This window comes from Martes martes (genome assembly GCF_963455335.1).
Source record: "Martes martes genome assembly, chromosome: 13".
NCBI lineage: Eukaryota > Metazoa > Chordata > Mammalia > Carnivora > Mustelidae > Martes > Martes martes.
The window spans coordinates 77,492,785-77,515,192 of record NC_137901.1 but is presented as its reverse complement, the minus strand read 5'-3'; the positions used below and the strand labels follow the sequence as shown (position 1 = coordinate 77,515,192).

Below are 22,408 nucleotides of genomic sequence, written 5' to 3'. Positions count from 1 at the left end.
GCTTTTTGTTAATGAGATTCAGATCGGACAATTTCAGGATATGGGTGTAACCACTCGTGTCTCCCCACCCCCCTCACCCCCCCACCCCTGCCCCCAAATCCGAAGCAGACAGATGAAAAGCCCCCCGCTGGCGGGCAGGTTAACAGTCACCATTCCTCCAAGGGCCTGGCCGGCCTGGCCACAGGAGCACTTGATCCCCCTCCCCTGGGGGATGGTTCCTGGCTCCTGGGCTCTGGCCCACCAGCAGCTGGCCGGTCACCGGCTTACCGCCCGTTCTTCTCTCTTCTCTCCCGGCTACAGTTTGCTTCCTCAGGGCTTTTTACTATCTGGCTCCTTTGGTTTCTGATCTAGTGGCCTTTCTCAGTTCCCGTATCAACAGCTTTAGTTGTACACCCCTCCTGCCTTTGAGGTGAGATCGAGCCCCCATTCCACCCGTCATGTCCCCTGCTGCCATCGCCGTCTCGCCCCCGCCTTCCCGTGGCCCGCTGTGTTGTGTGTGCCGGCGTCCGGCGTCATCTCTGTGCAGTGTGTGCCGTGCCATCCCCCGCAGCGTGCCTCCCACCACCGCCGCAGCCCAGGACTGGCAGGCTGGCCCGTTTCTGACTGCCTCGGCCCTGGTTTCTCAGTGCTCCCTCCTCATCACTGGGCTCTTTTGCCCGCAGAAGTACTGGCAGGTGTGGAATCTTAAGTGGTTCACGTCTCTGTGTATATGAAGTTCTACAGTGATCTATTTCGTGGGCTTACCCTGATGAACATTAAGGTGTAAAAGATGTGGTTTGCAGTAGGCCAGTAAAAGCACCAGCGCTTTGAAAGGGTTTCTTTCTGAAGGAGCCTGTTACGTCCCCATAGTGCTGCAGGGAATGGATTTTATTGAGCAGGTCTGAAGCGCAGGGCGCTGTGCCCAGGATTTGGCACTGGGACTCGGGAGGAGCATGTCCCCTACTTCTGCGAAGAGGAGAGGTACTGGAAAGCAGCTGAGTGTGAGGAAAGAGCAGGACGTGGACAAGAGAGGGAGAAGCAGGAGGTCCACACTCACTGCTTGCTAGGAAGGTATGGGGTAAGAAAAGTCCCTTTGTTTCACACAAACACCTAGAGTGACAGAAGCGCAGGTGTGAGCACAGGAGGTGATGGAGCGGGGGGCGCCAGCCCCACTTCCTGCCTTTGTCTAGTGGTGGCCTGAGCGCAGCCTGAGCGCAGCCCTTGCTGTCCAGTGCTCAAAGAGGACATGCTCCGCGGGCTCGTCCCAGGCATTAAGCCAGGGTTTTGTGTCTTGACCAGGGCATGCCAGAGCCCACTGGGTTTAGGGGTGAAGGCATCAGGCAGATGCTGGCTCTGTTCCCACTCGGGTTAGCCAGACAGGGCTGTTTCGACGTCCAAAGCAGTAGCTTGCATGCTTTGCTAGTAGCAGGACGCCTTTGCCAGGCAGAGTCTTGTGCAGAGTTGGGATCGAACCACTAGAAAGGAGAGAGGGCGGTGCTGCTCTGCCCAGAGGCCCCTCTGTGGGATACATCTGCTGTGCTTGTAAGGCATTTGGGGTAAGGGGGCATTTCTTAGGCAACTTTAGCAAATTGGGGAAAGGTGCTAACCCAGGGAGGAAGCCAGGGATATGCGCTAATAAGCAGGAGCGAGCCAGGCCCTGAAGACTGGGATGCCCGTGGCCCGAGCCACACGCAGAAGGCTGCAGCGAGTGTGCTTGGTTGTGGGCGAGGGCAGGGCCGAGGGAGCCCGCGGTGCCTGGGCATCCACGATGCAGGTAGAACTTGTAGGGGGCGAGGGGGCAGGAGAGGTCCCTGGAGCTGACCCTTTGGATTGGAGAGCTGGTGAGCAGAGGTGGCCCTAGGGCCCAGGGAGGGATGCCAAGGGAAAGGCACACCCAGCCCCAAGGGAAGCAGGAGGCAGGGCAGAGGCGGACAGTCACAGGCAAGGCCTGGGTGGAGACAGGGAAGTATCAGCTTTGGCCTGCCCTTCTCTGGGCTCGCAGGGACATACCAGCGGCAGGGTCAGCCACGGAGCTGAAGCCAGCAGGAAGCCCGAAGCCCTGAGGAGGCGGAGGTGTCGGTGGCTCCTGTGTGTCCAGGCATCATGTCTACACTTGCTGCTTTCTTGGTCGGCCTGAGCTGGCCGCAGCCGTTCAACCATCTCATCTCATCCTCATCCCACGTCCCTCTGACATGTGCCGCCCCCGCTCCCGCCCGGGTCAGAGCCCCTGTTCATTCCCTCCGTTCTGCCCTCTGCAGGACGACATGCACAGGGTCATTGACCGGCAGCTGATGGACACGCACCTGAAGGAACGGAGCCGGCCTGCTGCTGCCCTCCCCAGGGCCCACGGCGCGGGGCGTGGGGACGAGCCCAGCACCGCCGAAGGCAAGCGGCTCTTCTCATTCTTCAGGAAAATTTAGGTCGGGAGGAGTCAGGCCAGCAAGGATGGGTAGACTAGAGGGGACTGAGCGTGCGAGGCCCCAGCACACCATGCTTGCACACGAGGGCTCCCCTGGGCCAGCTCAGCGGCTGCACTGCCCACCCACACTGGGGCCCAGTCATCCAGAAGAGCCCATGCGGCCTCTGACGGCTGCCCTCGACAGAGGGACAGGCAGGAGCCCTGTCCCTACTGCCAGGCCACGCCCGGCCTAGGCTGCCCCCGGATCCTGCTGCCTCCGGAGCGGCCCTTCTGCCACGCAGACGCAGCAGATCATGGCCCACCCCGCCCACCCCTCGGGGGCTCCCCCGTCCCACCCCAGGCACTGCTGTCCTCCTATTTTGGAATACGGGGAACAGAAGGAATGGAGGCCATCTCTGCGTGCCTCGGGAAGCCGTCACAGCCCCCAGCTGGCCTGAGCTGTGGGGACGGGGGTCGCTAGTCCTCTGGGACAGCAGGTCCAAGGCTGAGCCTCCACCTGTTCCCCCCATCTCTGGCCCAGGGAGGAAGGGGGAGGTGGCTCCTCACCCACGTGCATGCACCTCTGCCTGGAGCACCTCTGCGGCAGGAGGCCCGGCCTGCGGGGCCTGACCAGCCGGGGCTGTTCTCTTGCATTCAGCCACCGCTGGGCTCTCCGGGGGCTTGACTGTCGCCATCCCAAGGTCAGGAGGAAGAAGGGCCCTGCCCTCCCCCTCTCCACTCTCAGCCGCCACTGTTCTCCCTCCCTGGCCTCAGGGCTCTCTGCAGGTGTTAGCCCTCCAGTCCTTTCCCCTTCGAGGGCAGGAGCTGGGAGGGGGTCTGCTCCTCTTCCCAGGGCCCCCTGCTCCCCTCACACATACAAGTTCTTGGCTCAGCCGAGCGAGTCCAGGCCACAGAATGGCCCCAGAGGGGTCTGCGGTCAGCCACCTCCACCTCCAGGGCAGCACTGGCACCACAGGGCGGATGCCACCAGATACTGCCCCCCAGGCCCGCAGAAGGCTGAATCCTGCAACCTGCTGCTTCTGCTCCTTCCTCAGCAGCCCCCCCACCCTCTCTGCTGAGGCGCTCCCTCAGAGGCCCCCCGGGCTGAGCCAGCCCGCACGCTGCTTTACCAAGGATCATCTCCCTCCCTCACACGGGAAAAGCACAGCAGGGATGAGCGGCAAGAATGTACCTATAGATATGTACATACCACAGTGCTGTAATTTTGTATGTAGCAATCCTGTAAATACATGTACGGATTTTATAATATACATATTCTATATAAATCTATAAAGGCATATTTTTAGAAAAACAGCGCACCACTGCTTCTTTTGAAAATAGTCAAAGAATAAAATGAATTTCTACAGAGCTTCTTGCCTCAATCACTGGGGGACCCGGAGGGCTCTGGTCAGAAAGCAGCTTCCGGCTCAGAGCCACCAGCTGCCGGTTCTGTAGGGACAGCAGGAGGGAGTCCCTCACACCTCCGGGAGGTCCCCTCCTCTCCTGGTACGTGGTGAGTGGATTCAGCCAGGAAAGGAGGCACCTCACCGGGAGGGGGCAGGCGTCCTGTCCACGACGGCGCTCCGGGCCCTGCCTCCACATGCACCCCGGCCCCAGGCGCCCTGCCAGCCCTGCTTCCCACGCCCGGGGCAGGCCCTCCAGCCTGGCAGGAACTTGGAGCCACAGAGAAGTCACTGCGGGCAAAGCTTCCACTGCATCCTTCCGGCCGTGCGGAGAACAAACAGGGCACTTCCCCTGGCATCTTACCGCGTGCGCTTCCGACCTCTGCCTCGAACTGGAGGGGAAGCTCAAACTGGACCAACCTTTTGCAGAGAAAACCAACTTGGCTTCTGAAAGGGGCCCGGGCCTCGGCAGGCACCTGTGCTGGACTCAGCCCAGAACAAACAAAGAGCTGAATACCATGGGTGGGAAGAAGGCAGGCCCACCCACCACACAGCTGGAGGAGAGGAAACAGACCCTGGAAGAAAATTTGGCAGCTTGAACCTTTATTTTTAGTATTTTTTTAAAAAGCATAATTAGAAACTTTCAATACAGAAATAATCCTAGCAAACCATTTAAAAGTTTTGTTGTTCAACAGGAATTTCACATCAGGTCCACCAGGACGTAAGTCCAGCCCTGTGAGTCTCCCCACCCCCACCCCCCAATCATGCGTGTAACACTCAGTGGGACAGGCACACTGTCGTCACCAAAATCACCCCACCACCTGGGTCTGGACGTCCAGTTGCCAGAGCCATAGCCCAGCTTCTAGCCCGGCCTGGAAACCTCCAGGACCCCTTCCCCTTATTGCTCGAATCTGCAAGCACTGCCACACTGATGTCACGTGAACGCTCAGACTTGAATACGCCGCCCGCCCAGGAGTCTCGAGCTCTCTGCATCCTGCCCAGGACCTCAGGTCACCCCGCACAGCCCTGAGGACGGAGACCACACTTTCACTCCCGGCCCCCAACCAGAAGATGCCTGTCGGCTGGCCCCACGGCCGCCCTCCACAGCACCGCGTCCCCAGGCCCAGAGCTCCCCCACCTCTTCAGGTGGCCCCAATGAAGGCCTGCTCCCAGACAACCACAGGCTCTTTGGCAGTCTGGGGAAGCAGAGAGACAGGTCAGAAGAAACCCCCAGTTTTTACTGATTAAAAACCCACCAACAGTTAACATGGAAAATCTGCAGTGTGATCTGTGATGTGATTGTCCGATCAGGGCTTTGCCTGGAAATCACCTAGGAAAGGAAATCTAACAAAACACATCATGGTGTTGAAATAAATTACTCCCAGGCTACGTGATCCTTTTAGGGGAAAGGTGAATGATGAAGTGTCCCGAGGGGGACGGTAACCAAGTGCAGATGACCCTGGCTTTTTCCTCCAGGGACCAGGGTCAGAGCTGGCTGGCTCCCAGCCCCGGCTGCCATTCCCTCCCGAGCACTAAGAAACCCTCCTGCTGCCTTTGGACCAGAACAGTCCTGTCCATGAACCCCCAAGGCTGCCTGCCGTCCACCTCCGACGCAGCACCCCACAGTCCCGCAGCGCCTGGCACCCACTCCTCACGCTCGGAGGTGCCCGGGGCCGAAACAGGGACCCCAGAGCTCCATGGAAAGCCCTAGGCCGATGCAGACAAGGGTGGGAGGCCCGTTCTCCTTTCCCACCGAGAAACGGCCAGGAAGGCAAGGCTGCTCTGCTAAGAGCCCGGCCCCACAATGACAGGAAGCCATTCGATTTTTCTAAAAACACTGGACCCAAAGTGGGGAGGCCACAACATTTGCTGCTGTGCCAACCAAACCTCAGGAAGAGAAAGTGTGAGGAACTTAATTCATTTGATTTGGCTTCATTTTATGTATTAAAATAACGCTCCGCAGTGCCCCTGCAAGCCCCCAGCCTTGCACAAACACATCCCTACCTTTCTGTTGGAACTGAAACAGGCTGGTATAAATTAAAAGCCATGGTTTCCCTGGGTTTGTAGTTCAGAGGCATCTAGAAGGCAGGACAAGAAATCTGGTGACCAAAAGGCAGGAGCAAGTCCTCCTGTAAGCCAAAAGGCTAGGCCTCTAATGAGAACCCCCAGGCCTACCTCAAGACCGGGTTTCCCCCAGCTGCCAGAATGGTTCTGGGGGCGGGGGAGGGGTGGGAAGGGAAGGGAGCTGGGCAGGGAAGAGACGTGGCACAGGCTCCAGAGAGAGGGGAGACCCTACGTGCCAGGGACAGAAGCCGACAGCCTGGAGGAGAGAACAAGTAACGAGGAAGGCCCGCTCCACCGGCCCAGGTTGGCAAAAACCGTGGCTAGAACTCGATCCTGTCTCCTCAGGAAGCCGCTGGCCGCCTGCTGGGGCGGGGAGGGGCGGGGGCGGGAGGGTCTACTGCAGCAGGCTGGCATTAAGGAGGCGGAAGCTGGAGCAGGCCGAGGGTGGTGCGGCTGGTTAAAGCAATATACATTATGTACAGACTCTGGTTAATCAGTCCGCTCGGCCCGCAGCGTCCTCGCCGGGCCCAGGTGCCTTGGCCAGGGGGCAGGGGCACCAGAAGGGAAGGGCAGGTCATCCAACACCTTCTTGGCACTCAAGGGGGGAGGGGAGGAAGTGCCGACGGTGGCGCCTCCCGATACAAAAACGTGGAAAGAATTCTTTAAATAACGGCACGAAACTGAGACTGTCCCCGAGGAGCCCCGCGGGGCCTCGGGCCGGGGAGTGGCCACAGCGCAGTCCCTGCAGTGGGCTGGGGGGGCATTAGCAGCAGCGTTTCTTTCGTTTACTGTTCTTCGTGAGCTTCACCACGTCGTTCTGTTGCTGCTGCTGCTGTTTGGCTAAGTTGTCTTTCTTTGCTCGGAGGACCAGCTCTGTGATGCAGTTGAACATCTGTGAGGACGAAGGAGGCGGGGGGTGCCTCAGACCCGGTGGTGAGGCCCGGTGGCGAGCCCCATCGCGGGGCCACATCTGCCCGCCCGCTCGGCTGCCACCCTGGGCCCCACTCCCCATTTGCTATTTCTACTCGTGAGGGCTTTTTGTACGCAGGTCCTCAAACCCTTTCCAGAAGGAGCTGGTCAAAAAGGAACATCAAAGCCCTGAGAGCTGTGTCTTAGGGAAATCAATCTCAGGGATTTTCCAGGCTTTCTTCTAAAGAGACCGAGAACCTCTCCACCTGGAATCCTGCTCTGGTGACAGGCCAGAGGGACAAAGAGCCTACCCACTCCATGCCACGTCACTGCACGTCCCCCCAGGCCCCACCCTAAGACATCCCTGTGGTGCCAGGATCCAGTGGATTTCCCCCCACTGCCCACCAACCCACAGTCCTCTCCTCCACTCTGCCAGGAAAGGAATCAAGCACTTGACATAATTTGCTTCACTTACTGCTCACAACCCAGGAGGCAGGGACTCTCACCCCACCCCGATCTACAGAAGAAACAGGTAGCAACCTGGAGAGATGAAGTCACTGCCCAAGGTCCCACAGAAAGGCCCATCTTGTGATCCCAGCCTGACTCCAAGGTACCTGGGCTCCCTGTCACTGTGCAGTCGGGTGTCCAGGACACAGCGGGGGATCCAGGCTTCCCTGGGTCTCCAGATTCCACACACTGTGGGGCAGGACTCACCCAAAGCTACGAGCAAGGCCTGCTAGGCTTGTGGCAAAAGGTCCCGCTTCTCTCCCACAGACTCACAACTACCTCCCAGCAGGCCTAGCAGAAGGGAAGCTGCCCCTGGCCGGAAGCTCAGCAGCTCTAAGGGAGACCTGTCTCCCCAGGAGCCTCTGGGGAACGTGCAGCAGGGGCCCACCTGAAGCCTGAAGCCACAGGGAAGCAACCAAGTGTCTGCAGGGAGGCCAAGGCCCCAGGGAAAGCCTTGAGAGCGGACAGGGGTACCAGGTGGGGCCAGGGAGGGCAGTGAGGCCGAAGACTGAGCAGAAACCCTGTGTGGCTGGGCTGTGGGCTGCGTCTCAGTGTGACTCGGCCTCTTACAAGTTGGGGGACAGACCTTAACTTGGAACCTCAGGTCAGAGGACTGTCGAGACACAAGCTAACACCTGCAAAAGGCCTAGCGCGACGCCTGGCATCCAGTAGGCCCCAAGAAACGGTAGTTACTAGGAGATTTTCTGTCAGGCACCCACATGCTCTGGAGAGAGGAGGGTTGCAGCAGTGGGACAGGGCTGGGGACCACTCCCTCCCGTGCCCCCCGCCCGGGGCCCAGGCCTCACCTCTTCCACGTTGACATTCTCCTTGGCGCTGGTCTCAAACAACTGGATCCCCATCTGCCCTGCGAATTTGTAGGCGTCTTCTGTCTCCACCACCTTCCGTTCAGGGTCGTCATTCTTATTCCCCACTTCAAGGCAAAGCACAGTCAGCCCAGGCCTGCAGGAGTACCCCCTTGTCACCCTCCAGGCCACTGTCCCCACCCCGGGGGGTCCAGCCTCACCTAATATTCGGCACACATCATCACAGTTTTGGTTGATTTCATGAAGCCACCGCTTAACGTTGACAAAGGACTCCGCGCTGGTGACATCATAAACCACGATGACCCCGTGGGTCCCCCGATAATACCTGCAGGGTCAGGATCTGTGTCAGAGCTTCAGCCTAGACAAGAGTAGCCCCTTCACTAAGACCGAGCCTGCCCGCGTCTGGATGGCGCTCAGGGAGACGACGATGGGGCACAGGCTCTCCTGCACGACACCCAGCATCCCCTCTCCATCCGACCCCGGCCAGGACGCTCAGCAGCACTGTTGCTCATGCTTGTCCCCAAGGCACCGGGGAAGAGGGAGCGGCCCCGAAGGGGTCAGTCAAGTTGTTCGAGTCTGCCACTAGCTTGAAACTTCTTTGAAGTTCTTGTTTTAGGTTTAAAATGCAAGTAACTTTTGTATTTGATGTCCTATTACCACTGGGCTTGTTTTAACATTGAAAGAATTTTTCTCTTCAAGCCTCTTCGTAAAATGCCACTCCAAGAAGACACCAGTGGTCAAGCCCCGCCAGCATGTCATTCACTCCACTTCTGACCCTGGGCTCATCCGTGCCGGTGGCAGCGAGCGCGTGGAAACGGCGTGGACATCCGGGCACAGCCGGGCAGAAGCTGTCCCAGAGATACCACCGTCCGACCGTGCAGACCCTCTGGCCTGAGCTCAGCCAGAAGGTCTGGAAGGCAGGAGGACGTGAACATTCCCCTCCAGACGCCATAACCCAAGCATTTACAGTTCAGAGGGACAGACGGAGGACGGGGACCCCACACGCCAGCCCCCGGGCTCCCCCCGCACCAGAGCCTCCGCGAGGATGCAGCCGGCGAGGCTGTGCGCGCCGCCACGGCCTCACGACTGGCTCGTCAGCGCCCTGGCCAACTCTTCACTTTCTAGGCCCGGTCACAGGACAGAGGCTACCCTGGTGCCACCTCTGAAAGGCTGTGGAACTCCGGGAGGGTTAGCGCGGGCACCTCGACGCACCTCCTTCCTCAACTATAAAACGGACACGTGAGTACTGGCTCTTGGGATGGCTGCGAGGAATAAAGGAGATGACTTCTGTTTCCACAAGGGCCAGTCAGTAAGTAGCCAACGGTCAAGGAACGGTGGCTCTTCACCATTATTACTATTCCTTCAGTGACAAGCCGGGGCCCCTGACACAGGCGGAAGGAAACCAAGGGACAGCGTGCGAGGCCGCGGCCGAAGACCAGGGCTGCGAACAGAAGCGGCTGCGCGGTGCCCCGGGCTCCAGCCCCCTCAGGAACCTGCGGGGGTCTCCCCGCGCTTCATTCTGCCACAGCTCGGCCTTCCAGGGACAGTGTCGCTGCCCGGGGGAGCCCGCACTGTGAAGCCAGGCGGGGGCCAGGCCCTCCAAACCTGCTGCTGCTGGGAGCACCAGGTCATCGCCCACCTGGGCAGGCATGCGCACCAGGACTAGGGCGACAGGCGACTGTCCCCGGCCAGCAAAGGTAGTGCGAGCAGAGGAACACACTTCCAAGCTCTCCTGCGTTGAAGACTATTGAAAATACCAAGAAATGCTGAAAGGGCTTTATCGGAGAGCGAGAACCAGTCTGAGGACGAGATCGGGGGCTCAGAGCTCTGACAAGAGGGACACCAGTGCTTCTGGGCCTCCTGTCACCACTGCCACCAGTAATCACACCCACTCAGCCCTGCTCAGCTCTGTGCCCAGCCCAGCACCAACACTTTATATCCATAGCCCTATCAGTCTTTGCAGCAACCTGGTGTGACAGACATGAGGGCCGCCATTTTACCCCTGAGGCCACAAGGCCACGTGCAATGACCTGCTGAAGTCATGGCGTCTGGGTCTGACTCCTGGTCCAGGGCCAACCATCAAAGGGGCTTCCCTTCCTCACCATCCAGCACCTTGTTACTCACTCCTCCCTGACATGCACCCCAGCCATGCTTCTCTGGGTCAGCAAACCCCAGCCTCAGAGAGATAAGAAACGGGGTGACAACAGGGCTCCTTGTCAGGCTAACAGGACGCAGTGTTAGTTTCTCTTTCAATGCCCCAATCAGAAAAGGCCACACTACCACACCCCGACAGCCCCAATCCCTGAGAACAACTCCTGAACTCTCCCCCAAGACTCCCTCCTCCTTCCGCAGCCCCCCTCAAGGGACGTCGTCTTTCCGTGCCCCCTCGGCATGGTGTGCACAGCACCTCCTGCCTCATGAGGCACAGAGCAGGGGACGTAGGACGGAGCTTCCTCAGCTTCCCCAAGACCAGCAAGATGGCAGCAGGGGGCTGAGCCCGGGCTCCCCAGCCACCACTGCGCAGCCCCCTTCTCAAGTACCCCAAAACACACATACTGCCCTCCACTAGCTGAGCTGCTCAGTGTCCCCCAACAGAAGGAGGCGGTTCACCCTCTGCCCACCCTGACCTAAAAGGAGTGGACCTCAAGGTGGCCACAGGCTTCTCTACACCCCAGCCCACTACCCTGCCCAAAGCCCTTTCACAGCCACAGCCCGGTACTCTCGGCCACCCTGAATTCCCTGAGCGGCTTCTACCCACAGAAGACATCAGGGCAGCTACCTCAGCCCCAGTCCCTCGGGGTGGGGGCCAGCAGGGAGCAGGGCTGTGGACCGGACCTGAAGGCAAGAGCTTTGGCATCAAATGGGCCTCACTTCAACTGTGCCCTCGCTGGGCCTCAATTTTCTCACCCATAAAATAGAAATAGTCACAGACTCTTTATTCGGGATTAAGTGAAACAAACTCAGTAAAATCCTCAGCGACAGTCCCAGCTCAGAGTAAGGACATCTGGGCTCGGGGCCCAGACCTCCCGACCTGGACAGGTGGTCCTATTCAGGTCTGGACACTTGGGCTGCCCACGCCATCCATCCTACCCCAAGGAGCCTCAGACCCAGCAGCTCTCCTTAAGGCCTTACTGGCAGTTGCTAAGACACAAGGGGACTCGGGCAGATCGTCAGCAAGTAGTCACCGAGGGCTGCACCGGCAGAGGGGTCTATGGCATCACCGGTCATGGCGCACGTGTGCTTGGCACCACTGGCCCAGTGACAGAAGCCCCTCCTGCTCAAGCTCCAGCCCCTCAAACCAGCGCAGCCCACCCACTGGCCTAGCCCCTCTCTCTGCCTGGCAGCGCCTCCGAGAGTCCCCCCACGACACTCCCCGCCACCACTGTGAGGGCTTCTCATCCCTCAACGTCCCACCGCACACAAGATCCTGAGGAGTCTCTGGATGGGCAGGCAGCCTGGGGTCTGTCCCGTTTCTAGGCCGAAGCTAGGAAAGGGATCTCTGGCCAGAAAAACTCACACTTTCCCAAGAGCCCCCAGTCACACAGGAACTTCGGGCGGAGGCAAAGGAGAGGCCTATGAAAGCAACTACTGCAGGCCCAACAGCGGCTCCTTCTCTGCACACACCGCGGGGCGCCCCAGCTCAGCCCCTGGCGCTCACTCACCAGGCCCGCTCTCAGAAGTCCCTCATCTGTAAAATGTGGAAAGCAATAGTGCCGACTGCAGTGGGCGCAATGAGATCATCTGGGTGAAGCCCGAGCACCGAGCACCTGGCACAGAGGACTCGGCATTAAGGCCAACCCTAAGGAGAAACCCTCTGGGAAACCGAAGCACAGAGAGTTGAGGCAACCTGCCCAAGGTCACACAGCAGAACAGAAATATAAATTCCGAACCGTCTTCAAAGCCCTGCTCCTTCCTGGAGGCTATTCTATTAAAAGCCCAAGAACCGAGAGCCCCTCCACAGGTCCACAGGGCTCCTGCTGTCTGGGGCTCCAGCTGGGTCCCCCTCTTTCCAGCTAAGGACCACAAAGGTGCTGCAGCAGCAAAGGAGGGCAGCCCACTGGGTGAACCAGGTTCCTGGCAAAGGGGTTTGGGGAGGCAGAGGAGGCCTCCCAACAGCCTCCTATGTACCAGTGCTCCTTCCTGGCCTCTCAAAAAAGAGAAGCCTCCTCCAAGTCCGGGTGGGTGACAGGAGCCCGCACGGCCGACCGTGGCTGTCACTGCTAGCACCGAACAAGTCACTCACTGTGTCTGACCATCTAGGAAGCCACATCCCTGTTCTCCCATTTTATATACCAAGGAGCTGAAGGCTAGGGGGTGAGCTGACTGACTCGTACTATCCTGCCAGCCCCCAGAGCCACGGTGCTCAGCCACCGGCTGTGGGCAGCAGCCCACCTTGTCACCTCCTCCTCTCACGCCACGCCAGCAAGGAGCTTGCCTCCTAACAGCTCAGGGGCCCACCCCAGTGACATTTCAGGGAGCCCGGACACCCGACACTGTGTCCAAATACAGGTGGTGAGGGGTGAGAATGGTGGGGGCCAGCCCGACTCACGTGGAGGTGATGGTTCGGAAACGCTCCTGCCCAGCTGTGTCCCAGATCTGCAGCTTCACTTTCTCCCCGTTGATCTCCACGGTCCGAATCTTGAAGTCCACTCCGATCGTGGTGATGTAGCTGCCTGCACACACACACACGCACGTCAGCCAGGCCCACGGGGCGCCCCGTCCGGATGCGGCCTCAGCCACACAGGGGACCCCGGCCTCCGCAGTGCTCCCTGCTGGCTCTTTGTGCCCAGCGCGTTCCAGGCCCCAGGGACACAGCCCTGAACAAGAACAAAGCCCACAACCCCATGGACACCTCAGTGGAGGTGAGGGTGAGAGGACACAATGAAACGAAGTGAGAAAGACCCCATTTCCAGAATGAGGAGCCCCACAAAGGAACAGGAACCAGGAGACCGTGGCAGGCTCCTTTCATGAGAGGGGTGGGCACAGATGTGTCAGCAGTGGCCTGAGCGTGCTGGGAGACCCAGGCCACACTCTGGGGTTTCTTTTTCCTGTGCTATTCCCAACACTGTAAATGACCCACAACATTACCGTCCTAACACACAAGTCACGACCTGCATTTTGGAAAACACTGCTGCAGGCAGACGAAAGGGAAGCAAAAACAGCAATGGGGGAAGGGGTGTGTGTGTGACGTGAGGTGGAGCATGCAGTGGGAGGCAGGCAAGGGGACCAGAGGCCAGGTCTCAGGGTCTTTGTGCCATTTTCACAACTTGGCCTTTCTCTGGCGTGTGGCAGCGCGGCACTGAAGGGTCTGAATCAGAGCCTGAGCCGCACTGGAAACACTTCATTCGGGCATCTCTGTGAAAGACGGAGCGGAGGAGAAAATCTAGGCACTGTCCTGTCCCGCCTGGCCTACAAACAGCAACATTCCTGCTCTGTCTGGGGCGGACTGTGTAACACAGTGCTGCAGGCAAGACCCACACACACCCAACTATACGGAGCGCAAAGGAGGGGTCAAAGTTCAGGGTGGGGCAGAGATCGAGGAAAGCTTTGGGGAGGAAGTCACACTTGGGCCTGGAAAAAACAGGCACCATTTCCAAGGCCGGGAGAAGGTGGGGGGCAGAGCCACGAGCACCTCATCAGTGGAGGCCCCGGCTGCTGCTCAACATCCTTACCCGCCGCGCGGGCCTCGCCCCGGGGGAAGCGCAGGGCCCCAGTGTTGGTGGTGCCGAGCTGGAGGAACCCCCAGTACAAACTCTGCCCCTGTGAGAAGGCCGCAGAGGCGGGCCAGCCCAGGAAAGCGCTGCCAGAGACCCGTATGGGCGAGATGAATTCACCCGTCGGGTGTGGGATGGGCAGAAGCTGCTGTGATGCTTTGGCCCAGAACCAACAGTGGACTCCACTAAGACACTGGGGGTAGGGACGCCTGGGTGGCTCAGTTGGTTAAGCCGCTGCCTTCGGCTCGGGTCATGATCCCAGAATCCTGGGATCGAGTCCCACATCGGGCTCCTTGCTTGTCAGGAAACCTGCTCTCACTGCTTCTGCCTGCCTCTCGGCCTGCTTGTGTGTACTCTCTCTCTCTCTCTCAATCTGGCAAATAAATAAAATCTGTAAAAAAAAAAAAAAAAAAAGACACTGGGGGTAAAAATGGAAAGGAGACACTGCCCGGGAGACCAGAGCTGAAAGCTCCCAGGAGCAAGCGAGAGGGGCACAAGGAGGAAGAGCAACGCTCCAGACCCTGAGGAGCTGCCCTGCCCGGGAGTCCCCATCCCTGAACGGAACAGCAGCACCGGCCAGCGGCTACTGCTGGAGGGATTCCTTAGTCCAGGCACTAGGACTCCGGGCGTCTCGGGTAACCCTCGCAATAACCCTGCGTGGGAGGGACGCCGAGGGGTCCCACTTCACAGATGGGCTGAGACTTAGTGGCGCCCAAGAGCACATGGGGCAGACAATTCTTCCCAACTTCACACCAGGGGTGCCGCAGGGCTGCTGTCGGACCAAACCCAATTCTCTATCAAGAGGGAAGTGTTTGCCACGTAATCACTTCCTAATTGTAGAGCGCTATCCAACCACAGCACACGAATTCCGACGACAGAGTCATGTTCCGTCCTTGATCGGAGAGGCCAAGCCAACTGGAAACCTCTGCAATGAATCTGACACTCAACAAAAACGTGTCCAGCTTCACCAGCGATCGGGAAAACACACGCTTCGGTGGTAGCACGTTCTGCCCACTAGCTTAGCAAAAACGAAGACTAAGACGCAGCACTGATCAGAGCTGACAAGGGGCACTTTTGACCGCTTCAGGAGGAGCGTCACTTAGCACAGCTTCTTTAAAAGGCGAGTCGGCATTTTCAATTGCCTTTAGCCCCTGATCTCGTTAGCGTTAACTCCCCTTCTACACAAGGATGAACATACGACCCGTCCCACCTAATGTATCACTTAAACCAGAAGCAGCCAGAAAGCACACACACGTCGGGAGCACGGCTGCTGAAGGATGAAGGTCCACACACGCACGACCCAGGAAAACCCAAAAGCATTCGGAAGAAGCAGAGGACTGCTAGAGATGGGGAAGAACGGACGGCCAGTTGCCAACCCACCGCATGTGGAGTTGGAAAAAAGCCAGGAAGACACACCGTGCTGGACAGAGGCTCCCGGGGCACCAGAGCAGGGGCGGGTGAAGGGCTCCCATTCTTCACCTCGTGAGTCTGCCTGTTTGACATTTTATCCAGGCAGGCACTAACTCGTAATATTCAACTTTCCCTTTTCTCCCTTAAATGCTGGGGCACAAGAAGTCTCTGGGTGGAAAAGGGATGGGTCCGCAAAAAGATTTTTTGAACCAGACTGACAGTAGGCAAAGTCCCGGCCAGGTAAAGGGATCTCAAACCCAAAATACTCCAGCAGCACCCCAGGGGCACACTCACCTGAGAAAGTGTTGTCTGCAAAACGTAACAGTAAACTGCTCTTGCCCACACCTGCGGGAGAGAAAGCAGGAGATGAGGGGGGGCGTGCGTCCCTCCCTCCAGCCCAGTCCTTCAGGGAGATGGCACCCAAATGCTGACTCCTAGAAGCTCAGCAGACGCATCTCCCACCTCAATGCTGCTTTTTATCTCCCTGATCGGCCACACACCAAACCATCTCTCCCACTCAACGTCTGACCTCTCCCTCTGTCCTGGTGCGAGATAAGCTGCCCGAGTCCCGTGGGGAGAGATGAGAAAGGGGCTTCTGCCCAGGCCCTGTGCTGATGAGACCCAGAGGAAGATACCAGATGACAGAAATAAAGCAGGGAGAAAGGTCAGCCACATGAAACAGCCCCAAGTGTGTCTAAGCCACACGGTCCCTAGAAAAGCATACACCGAGTGGAGCCCCAGTTTGTGTGCAGCATGAGACGAGGAATTGTGGACCTGAAAAGGACCCTTGAGATTATCGAGGCCATTTTACAGGTGAGAAAACTGAGGCCCAGACAACACTGCCAGCCATCCTCCCCCTGCTGATATCACTGCCAGCTCGGATTGGTGGGGGTTGGGGGATCCGCCTTACACTTGTCAGCCCAAGAGCTCACACGCGCTAAGACCGTTTCACTTACCACAGCAACCCCTAGCCTACTTGTCCCAAGAACAAGCAGAATCCCATAAGCTTGGCTTCCCTTTACCTTAAAACGAGCAGCACTAGCCTGTACACCTGCCCTGTCTCCCCCATCCCATCCCCTACCCCTGCCAAGCCTGAGGCCGACTGGGTGAACCAACCACAGAAGGAAAGAATCGGTGCCCACAGAGCTGTGTGTGCAATGGGCCCTGGACGCGCCCGTAATTCCCGCTCCGTCTCTGAAGAGGCACCGGGGCCGCGGAAAGCTAAGCAGCTGGCCTCCAGGGCCTCCGCGGGGATGCACGGGGCCTCGATGTGAAGCCAGGGCTCTGGGGCGCTCTCCGATACACACTGCCAGGGCAGTCTTCCTGCATCTGGTTCAGAAAGTGGAACCAAAAGACCCCAAAAGGACTCCTGCACCTCCCTCCTGTCAGATCCGTAGCGGCAGCGCGGCCACGGCTGGCGGGAGGAGAGCTTCCACTAGGGTCTCAACTGCCCCCCCAGGCTAAGTGTACATTAGTGGGGAGGAGCCCGTAAGTGCTCATCAGAACCTGAGAGGACACTGCCTCCGTCCATCTCCCGTGTTGCTTCTCGAAACCTAACCAACCCCAGACATCCTCTCCGGCCAGCCCTCTCTGATGCTCTCTTCTGGGAACTGGCCGGGGACACCCAGAACTTGTTTCCTGGAGTGAATCTTCCCTTCCCAAGGACAGGGGTGCGGCTCTGAGCAGACCGGCGCTGCACCCGCAGTACCTGCTGCTCAGCCCCTGGGCTTGCAGTGCTCCTGCTCGGGGGCCACTTCCTCATTGTCGCCTCAGCGAGGCTTCCTGCTGAGCCCAAGGAAAGCCCAAGCCCTGGGCTGGGTCCCTCACGGCGTTCTGCCCAGCGCTGACACCCCATCAGGCCTGCCGGCTCCTTGGCTTCCTCCTGGAGCCTTCTGGGTCTGCTTACTCAGCTAAAAGCTGCGTCTGGGCCACTAGCTGCGAGTTCCTCTAGGAAGCAGATCTTGCCTGCCTTGGCCTGGATATTTGCAGCGCTGGAAGCAGGGCTCAGCACTCACCAGACTCAGCAGACACCGACAAAGCACGGCTGAATGAATTCAGGACCAAACAACAAATGCCAATTGCACTGACAGCTTTCCCGTCTAATGCTATGACCACGGCACTCACCGAAGCCAAAGCAATGGTTTTCAAACTTTCAGGGGCAACAGAATCCTTCTTAAAATTAAATTTTATCTGAATCCCATATATCTAAAACAGGTATGGAGGGTGTGCCTGGGTGGCTCAGTCAGTTAAGCGTCTGACTCTTGGTTTCGGCTCAGGTCACAATCTCAGGGTGAGACTGAGCCCCTTGTCGGGCTCTGCACAGGGCATGCAGCCTGCTTAGGGTTCTCTCTCCTTCTTCCTCTGCCTCTGCCCCTCCCTTCCCACCAATGGCTCTCTCTCTCTCTCAAAAAATAAAATAAGATAAATAAAAGTAAGGGGAGTTGCTCTCTCTGCAAGAAGCAAGGAAACAGCAGTCCAACTTGGCCTCTCCGAGTCCCCTTCACTCACCCCCGTGCTCAGCAGAGCTGCTGAAAACCACCAGGCTGCAGAACGACCACTACGGTCACCACAGTAACTGCTGCTCTGGGCCTGACCCCAATCTCCGGCACTGCTCTTCCCTTTGAAAGGAAGAGAAACCCACCCTGAGAAATGACCTCTCTTAAATATCCCTGGAAGAGGCCTCCTCGGGAAAACATGCTCTTGCATTCATCCCACAGCACTGGCCGAAGGGAGGACGTGATAGGTACCAATCTACCTTCAGCACTGCTGAAGACAAGGGCTTCCCAAGAACCGTACGGAGCACGAAACCCAACCAGTCCAGCCCCATCATCTTCTACCCTGTGGAGAGCACGGCAGCAGAAGACAGATTTATTCGGCAAACACCGCACATGCCCCTCAACCATCACCGCTCTCCCCTGCTCCCTGCCTCTCGGCCTACACAGGTGCTCGGGTCCTCAAAAAGCCCCCACAAAAGTCCCCACCCTCAGCCCTGCTCCTCCTTTGGGCTACAAAAAGTTCCCTCACCGTCTGGGCTTCAGTTGTGGACAGCTGAAGTCCCTGAGACCTTCGAGTAAAGCACTCACAATATTAATCCTGGCTGTCACCCACTCACTGTACAACCTCAGACAAGTCACTTCCTCTCTCTGAGCCTCAGCTCACTCATCTGCAAAGTGAAAGGCTCTAACTAGTTCTCTGACGGCCACTCCAGCCTCCAGGTTCTAAGAATGAGGATGGCTGGCCACACAGATCAGACGAAATGCTATTACACTTCTGTGCTTTAAAAGTCAGAAGAACAGGGTGCCTGGGTGGCTCAGCTGGTTGAGTGTCTGCCTGCAGCTCAGGTCATGATCCTGAAGTCCCAGGATCGAGTCCTGTATCAGGCTCCCTGCTCAGCAGGGGGTCTGCTTCTCCCTCTTACCTTCCCCCTCTCGTGCTCTCTCTCGCTCTCTTTCTCAAATAAATAAAATCTTTAAAAAAAAAAAAAAAGTCAGAAAAACATTGGAAAAAGTGTAGAACCTCGGCCATAAAGAAGAGCTGCAAAAGCTGAGGGAATGTATTCCAGAAGCATGTACAATGTGGCAGAGTGGGAAGAAGAACTCTAGATTTTGTAATAAAGAAACGAACACTCATTGAGGGCCCGCCAGGCCTGACACCAGCTGCTCCCCCATCGCACTGATGTGCATTAAGGCTTGGCTTTGCCTGTGATGAGCTGTGTAACTTCGTGCAAGGCAATCAGCTCCTCTGAGCCTTAGTTTCCTCATGTGACAAACTGCACAGGCAGCAGGTGAGAACCAGATGAGAGTGTCCATGAAAGCATTTGAAAAACCTGAAAGCCTCCCCGTAAGGAGCCAGTCCTGGGCGGTCCCTGATCCTCTCCTCCTCGCTCAGGTGCCATGCTCAGTCTGAACCGCGGCTACCATCTCCCAGGCTCATAAGGGTCCAGCTTTGACTCCTGTACCTGATGTACTTCTACAAGCGCAGACTGAGCTAGGAGCCAGCCACGTAACTTAGTGAGTCTTCTCCCACACCTGACTTCTGAGTGAAAAATCAACACAGTAGGCAAAACGTACTGTGAGAAAGGGGGCCAGAACCACCCCCTCGGTTTTACAGAGAAAAGCCAACAAGCTGCATCCTCTTGCAGAGTTTATACTTTTTCATTTTTGGATATCAACACACAAGCCCTAGAGGAATAAGGACCCCTGACTGTGGTGGGCTTACTTTCTCTCCAAAGGGAGAGAAACTACCCTGGTGTCAGCCCCTGGGAACAAAGGCCCAGGGCTGAAATCAAATCCTATAAAAGCGTAAGTCTCGGGACCCTGAGGAATGCCAGACTCTATCTCCAAGGGTTAGTCTACACAGCTCATCTAGTTTTCTTTCATTCAAACCACAACGAATCCACCCTCCACCCATCTAACTCCTTCCTTGACCACAGCTACTCTGCATCTCCCTCGTTGGCCCCTAACTTTTCCCCTTACCTCTCCCTTCCACTAGTAACCACAAAAACCTCAACCATCCTTCACTGGATCCAAACCACCAACCACATCCCAATCTAGCTTCACAGTGAGATCAAAACCCACTCACTTCCACAGCCAGCTATGGCCCAGTGTCACCCAGCACTCCTCCATCAGCATCTCCCAACTCCTTTGATTTGCCCCCCTCCCCGCCCCTTTCTTTAACAACCCATGGGCGCCACCACCAATCTACCCTCTGCCTTCAGTCATATGACTCCCCTGCCCTCAACTCAGGTCTGGTCTATAAACCTGGCATGCTCCCAAGCCTCCTTCCCCATCATATAATCCCAGCACCTCAGCTATGCTCCCATAAACCTCCCAGGGCCTGCCTCCCTGACCTCTTGGTCACCCCATAAACCTGCTTACCTGCCACACTCCAAACACCTCTAAAACCCTCCACCCTTTCCCAGGAACCAACCTGTCTTTTCTAGGAACTTAACACTGATTCATTCATTCATTCAACAAATGTGTTTTAGGCACCTACCGGTTGCAAGGCACTGCACCAGGCCCTGGAGAAGATGTACTGCATGGAGCTAGGAGCTCTCGCAGAGAGCATACGTGGTCAAAGCCCTTTTGCAATACTGCCTGACCCACCTCCAGTACCCATCTAGTATACAGTCCGTTAGCAGCAAACACGTACTGAGCACTCTCTATGTGCAGGCACTGTTGCCAACACTAAGTATGTATTACCTCACTGAACACTCAGTGAGCCCTGAGAGGCAGATGCTACTATTACTCCATTTTACAGATGGGGAGACAGAACCACACGGGTAATAACTCAGCAGGAATGTGCCAGGCCCTGTGCAAGGTAATCCCATGAGAAAGGTTCTGGGATTATCCCCAGTTTACAGATGAAAAAACTGAGGCTTACAAACGGCACTAATAATTCCATCAATAGCTAGCACCTACCCAGGGCTGACGTTATGCCAGGCTGGGCGCTAAGCACTTTCCCAGCTTTATCTCATCAAACAGTCATACCACCCAGCAAGGCAAGTCCCCACTTCACAGATGAGGGAACTGAGGAGGGAACTGAGGCTCACAAAGGCGAAACAACTTGCCCAAGGTCACGGAGTAAGGAAGCTGGTCGTCCCAGAACTCGAACCCGGGTCTCTCCAACTCCAGGCATCGCGCGACTTGACCAAGGTCACACGTGAGGCAGGGGCAGGCGCGGCGAGAGGACCGGGGGCCCCAGCCCCTCCGCTCCGAAGCCGGGTGCCCCAACCTCACCTCGAGGCCGCCCGCAGCCCCTCTGCGCGCCCTTAGGGCCGGCGGCCGCCAGGCAGCCCCGCCCCGCGCGGGCCGGCACCTCCCCGCCCGCCTGCCCGCCCCGAGGCCCCCGCGGGCCGCGCCCGGCAGGGCCCACGCCGCGTCCGGCCGCCGCGGCCCTCACCGCTGTCGCCGATGATGAGCAGCTTGAAGAGGTGGTCGTAGTCCCGGGCCATGGCGGGCGGGGGAGGCACGCGCGGGCGGGCGGGGTCGGTGCTGGCCTCGCGATCCGCAGCTCCCTCCGGGCTGCTTCGGCAGCGGCGGATCCACTTCCCGAACAAACAGCCGGAACTGACAGAAACACCTCCCTCTTCTCCCCCTCCTCCTCCTCCTCCTCTTCAGCAGCCGCCGCCGCCGCTGCCGCCGCCGCCTCCCTCCTTCCCGCCCCGCCCCGCCAGCGCGCAGGCGCAACGTTTGACACCGCCTTTGCGCAGCCGCAGCCGCGGCCAGCCGCGCCCTCTCCGCGCTCGCGCCCCGCGCAGGCGCCCTGGCGGACTCCCGCGGGCGCGGGCGCGGGCCCGGGTGCGGGTTAGTCTTCTCCGCGTCTCGTCGGCGAACGTCGCCGCAGCTGTGCGCGGCCCAGGGTTTCGGAGAGCGGGGTTGCTGTGGAGCCCTGAAGGACGCCGAGAGCGCCGGAGAAGCTCGGCCGTGGCCCGGGACGGACTGGCTCCTGCATCTTCGAGAGCCGCAGGCGCTGCGGAGACGGAAAGACCGGCACGCAGTGACCTTGGAGGCGGGGCTTACGCCGAGCTCCCGGTTTCTCGAGACCCGGGATCCGGACACTCCGCCCCCTTCCGCACGGACGCCGCCTCCGGGGTGCTGGTCCCGGGCCTGCGGACTGGACGTCCGGGTGGACGCTGGCTGCCCGGTGTTGAGGGCCACGAGTCGCCTGCGGAGCGGAGCGTGAGAGGAGTGTGGCCTTTGAATCACCTCCTGGCCCCGTGAAGCCTGAGTTGCCTCCTTGGTAACATGGGGAGGGCAGTTCCAGAGTCAGAGCCCCGTCCACCTTGACGCCGAGCCGGTGTGAGCGGCGCCCGCAGCCCGAAGCAGCAGCTCCCTCGGCTTCGATTTCACACCGCCTACACAGTCACATCTCAAAAGCGTGTGGTTAGGAAGACCTGGGCTGCCGGGAGTTAAGCGGGATTGGGTTTATCATCAGCTCCAGTTTTTTCCCCCGTTTTGGAGTAAGTTCCCACCTGGCCTGAAAGTGAGATGCTCCTACTGCCATTCTGATTAGAGAATTACAGGGAATTCGAAGTTCTTTAGCCCCGTCCCTTTCCAGTCAAGTAGCTGTTAAGTATTTCTACTCGTTTTATCATTTTTAGTTTGACTTTATAAGAAGTAATGCTCATGGTCAAAAACCAAACTGTACAGAAGCTTACCCCAAAGTACAAGTTTTTTCTTCAGACCCACTCTTCCCAGG

The 22,408-nt window shown here is 58.2% G+C and overlaps 2 protein-coding genes across 4 annotated transcripts in view; one reads left to right on the top strand and one right to left on the bottom strand.

The window, feature by feature from the left end:
• BICDL1 (BICD family like cargo adaptor 1) overlaps nucleotides 1-3,738 on the top strand; it is a gene marked incomplete at its 5' end in the record, with an annotated part of 98,446 nt that extends 94,708 nt beyond the window's left edge. For both annotated transcript variants that reach the window (XM_080821985.1, XM_080821984.1), the window contains one exon: nucleotides 2,238-3,738. In XM_080821985.1, coding sequence (XP_080678111.1) covers nucleotides 2,238-2,399 — 162 coding nt within the window. In that variant the 3' untranslated portion in view covers nucleotides 2,400-3,738. The remainder of the gene's footprint in view (nucleotides 1-2,237) is intronic.
• A 629-nt stretch (nucleotides 3,739-4,367) lies between these two features.
• On the bottom strand, nucleotides 4,368-21,373 carry RAB35 (RAB35, member RAS oncogene family). Of its 2 annotated transcripts, XM_080821727.1 has the most exons (7): nucleotides 21,110-21,299; nucleotides 15,503-15,553; nucleotides 12,634-12,757; nucleotides 8,285-8,409; nucleotides 8,067-8,191; nucleotides 6,634-6,736; nucleotides 4,368-5,858 (listed from the first exon to the last, which is right to left on the bottom strand). In XM_080821727.1, exons 1-7 carry the CDS (start codon nucleotides 21,159-21,161, stop codon nucleotides 5,818-5,820), a joined length of 621 nt encoding a protein of 206 aa, XP_080677853.1. In that variant the 5' UTR covers nucleotides 21,162-21,299; the 3' UTR covers nucleotides 4,368-5,817. The 2 variants fall into 2 exon arrangements, with proteins under 2 accessions (XP_080677853.1, XP_080677854.1); XM_080821728.1 differs by having other exon boundaries at nucleotides 4,368-6,736; nucleotides 21,110-21,373.
• Nucleotides 21,374-22,408: the final 1,035 nt, after the last annotated feature.

Coding starts and splice junctions, on each gene's coding strand:
- RAB35 (XM_080821727.1), bottom strand. CDS start 21,161: ATGGCCCGGGACTACGACCACCTCTTCAAGCTGCTCATCATCGGCGAC. Junction 8,410..12,633: donor TTCCGAACCATCACCTCCAC/GTGAGTCGGGCT, acceptor CTGACCCTGCAG/GTATTATCGGGGGACCCACG. Junction 5,859..6,633: donor GGTGAAGCTCACGAAGAACA/GTAAACGAAAGA, acceptor CCTGCCTTCTAG/ATGCCTCTGAACTACAAACC.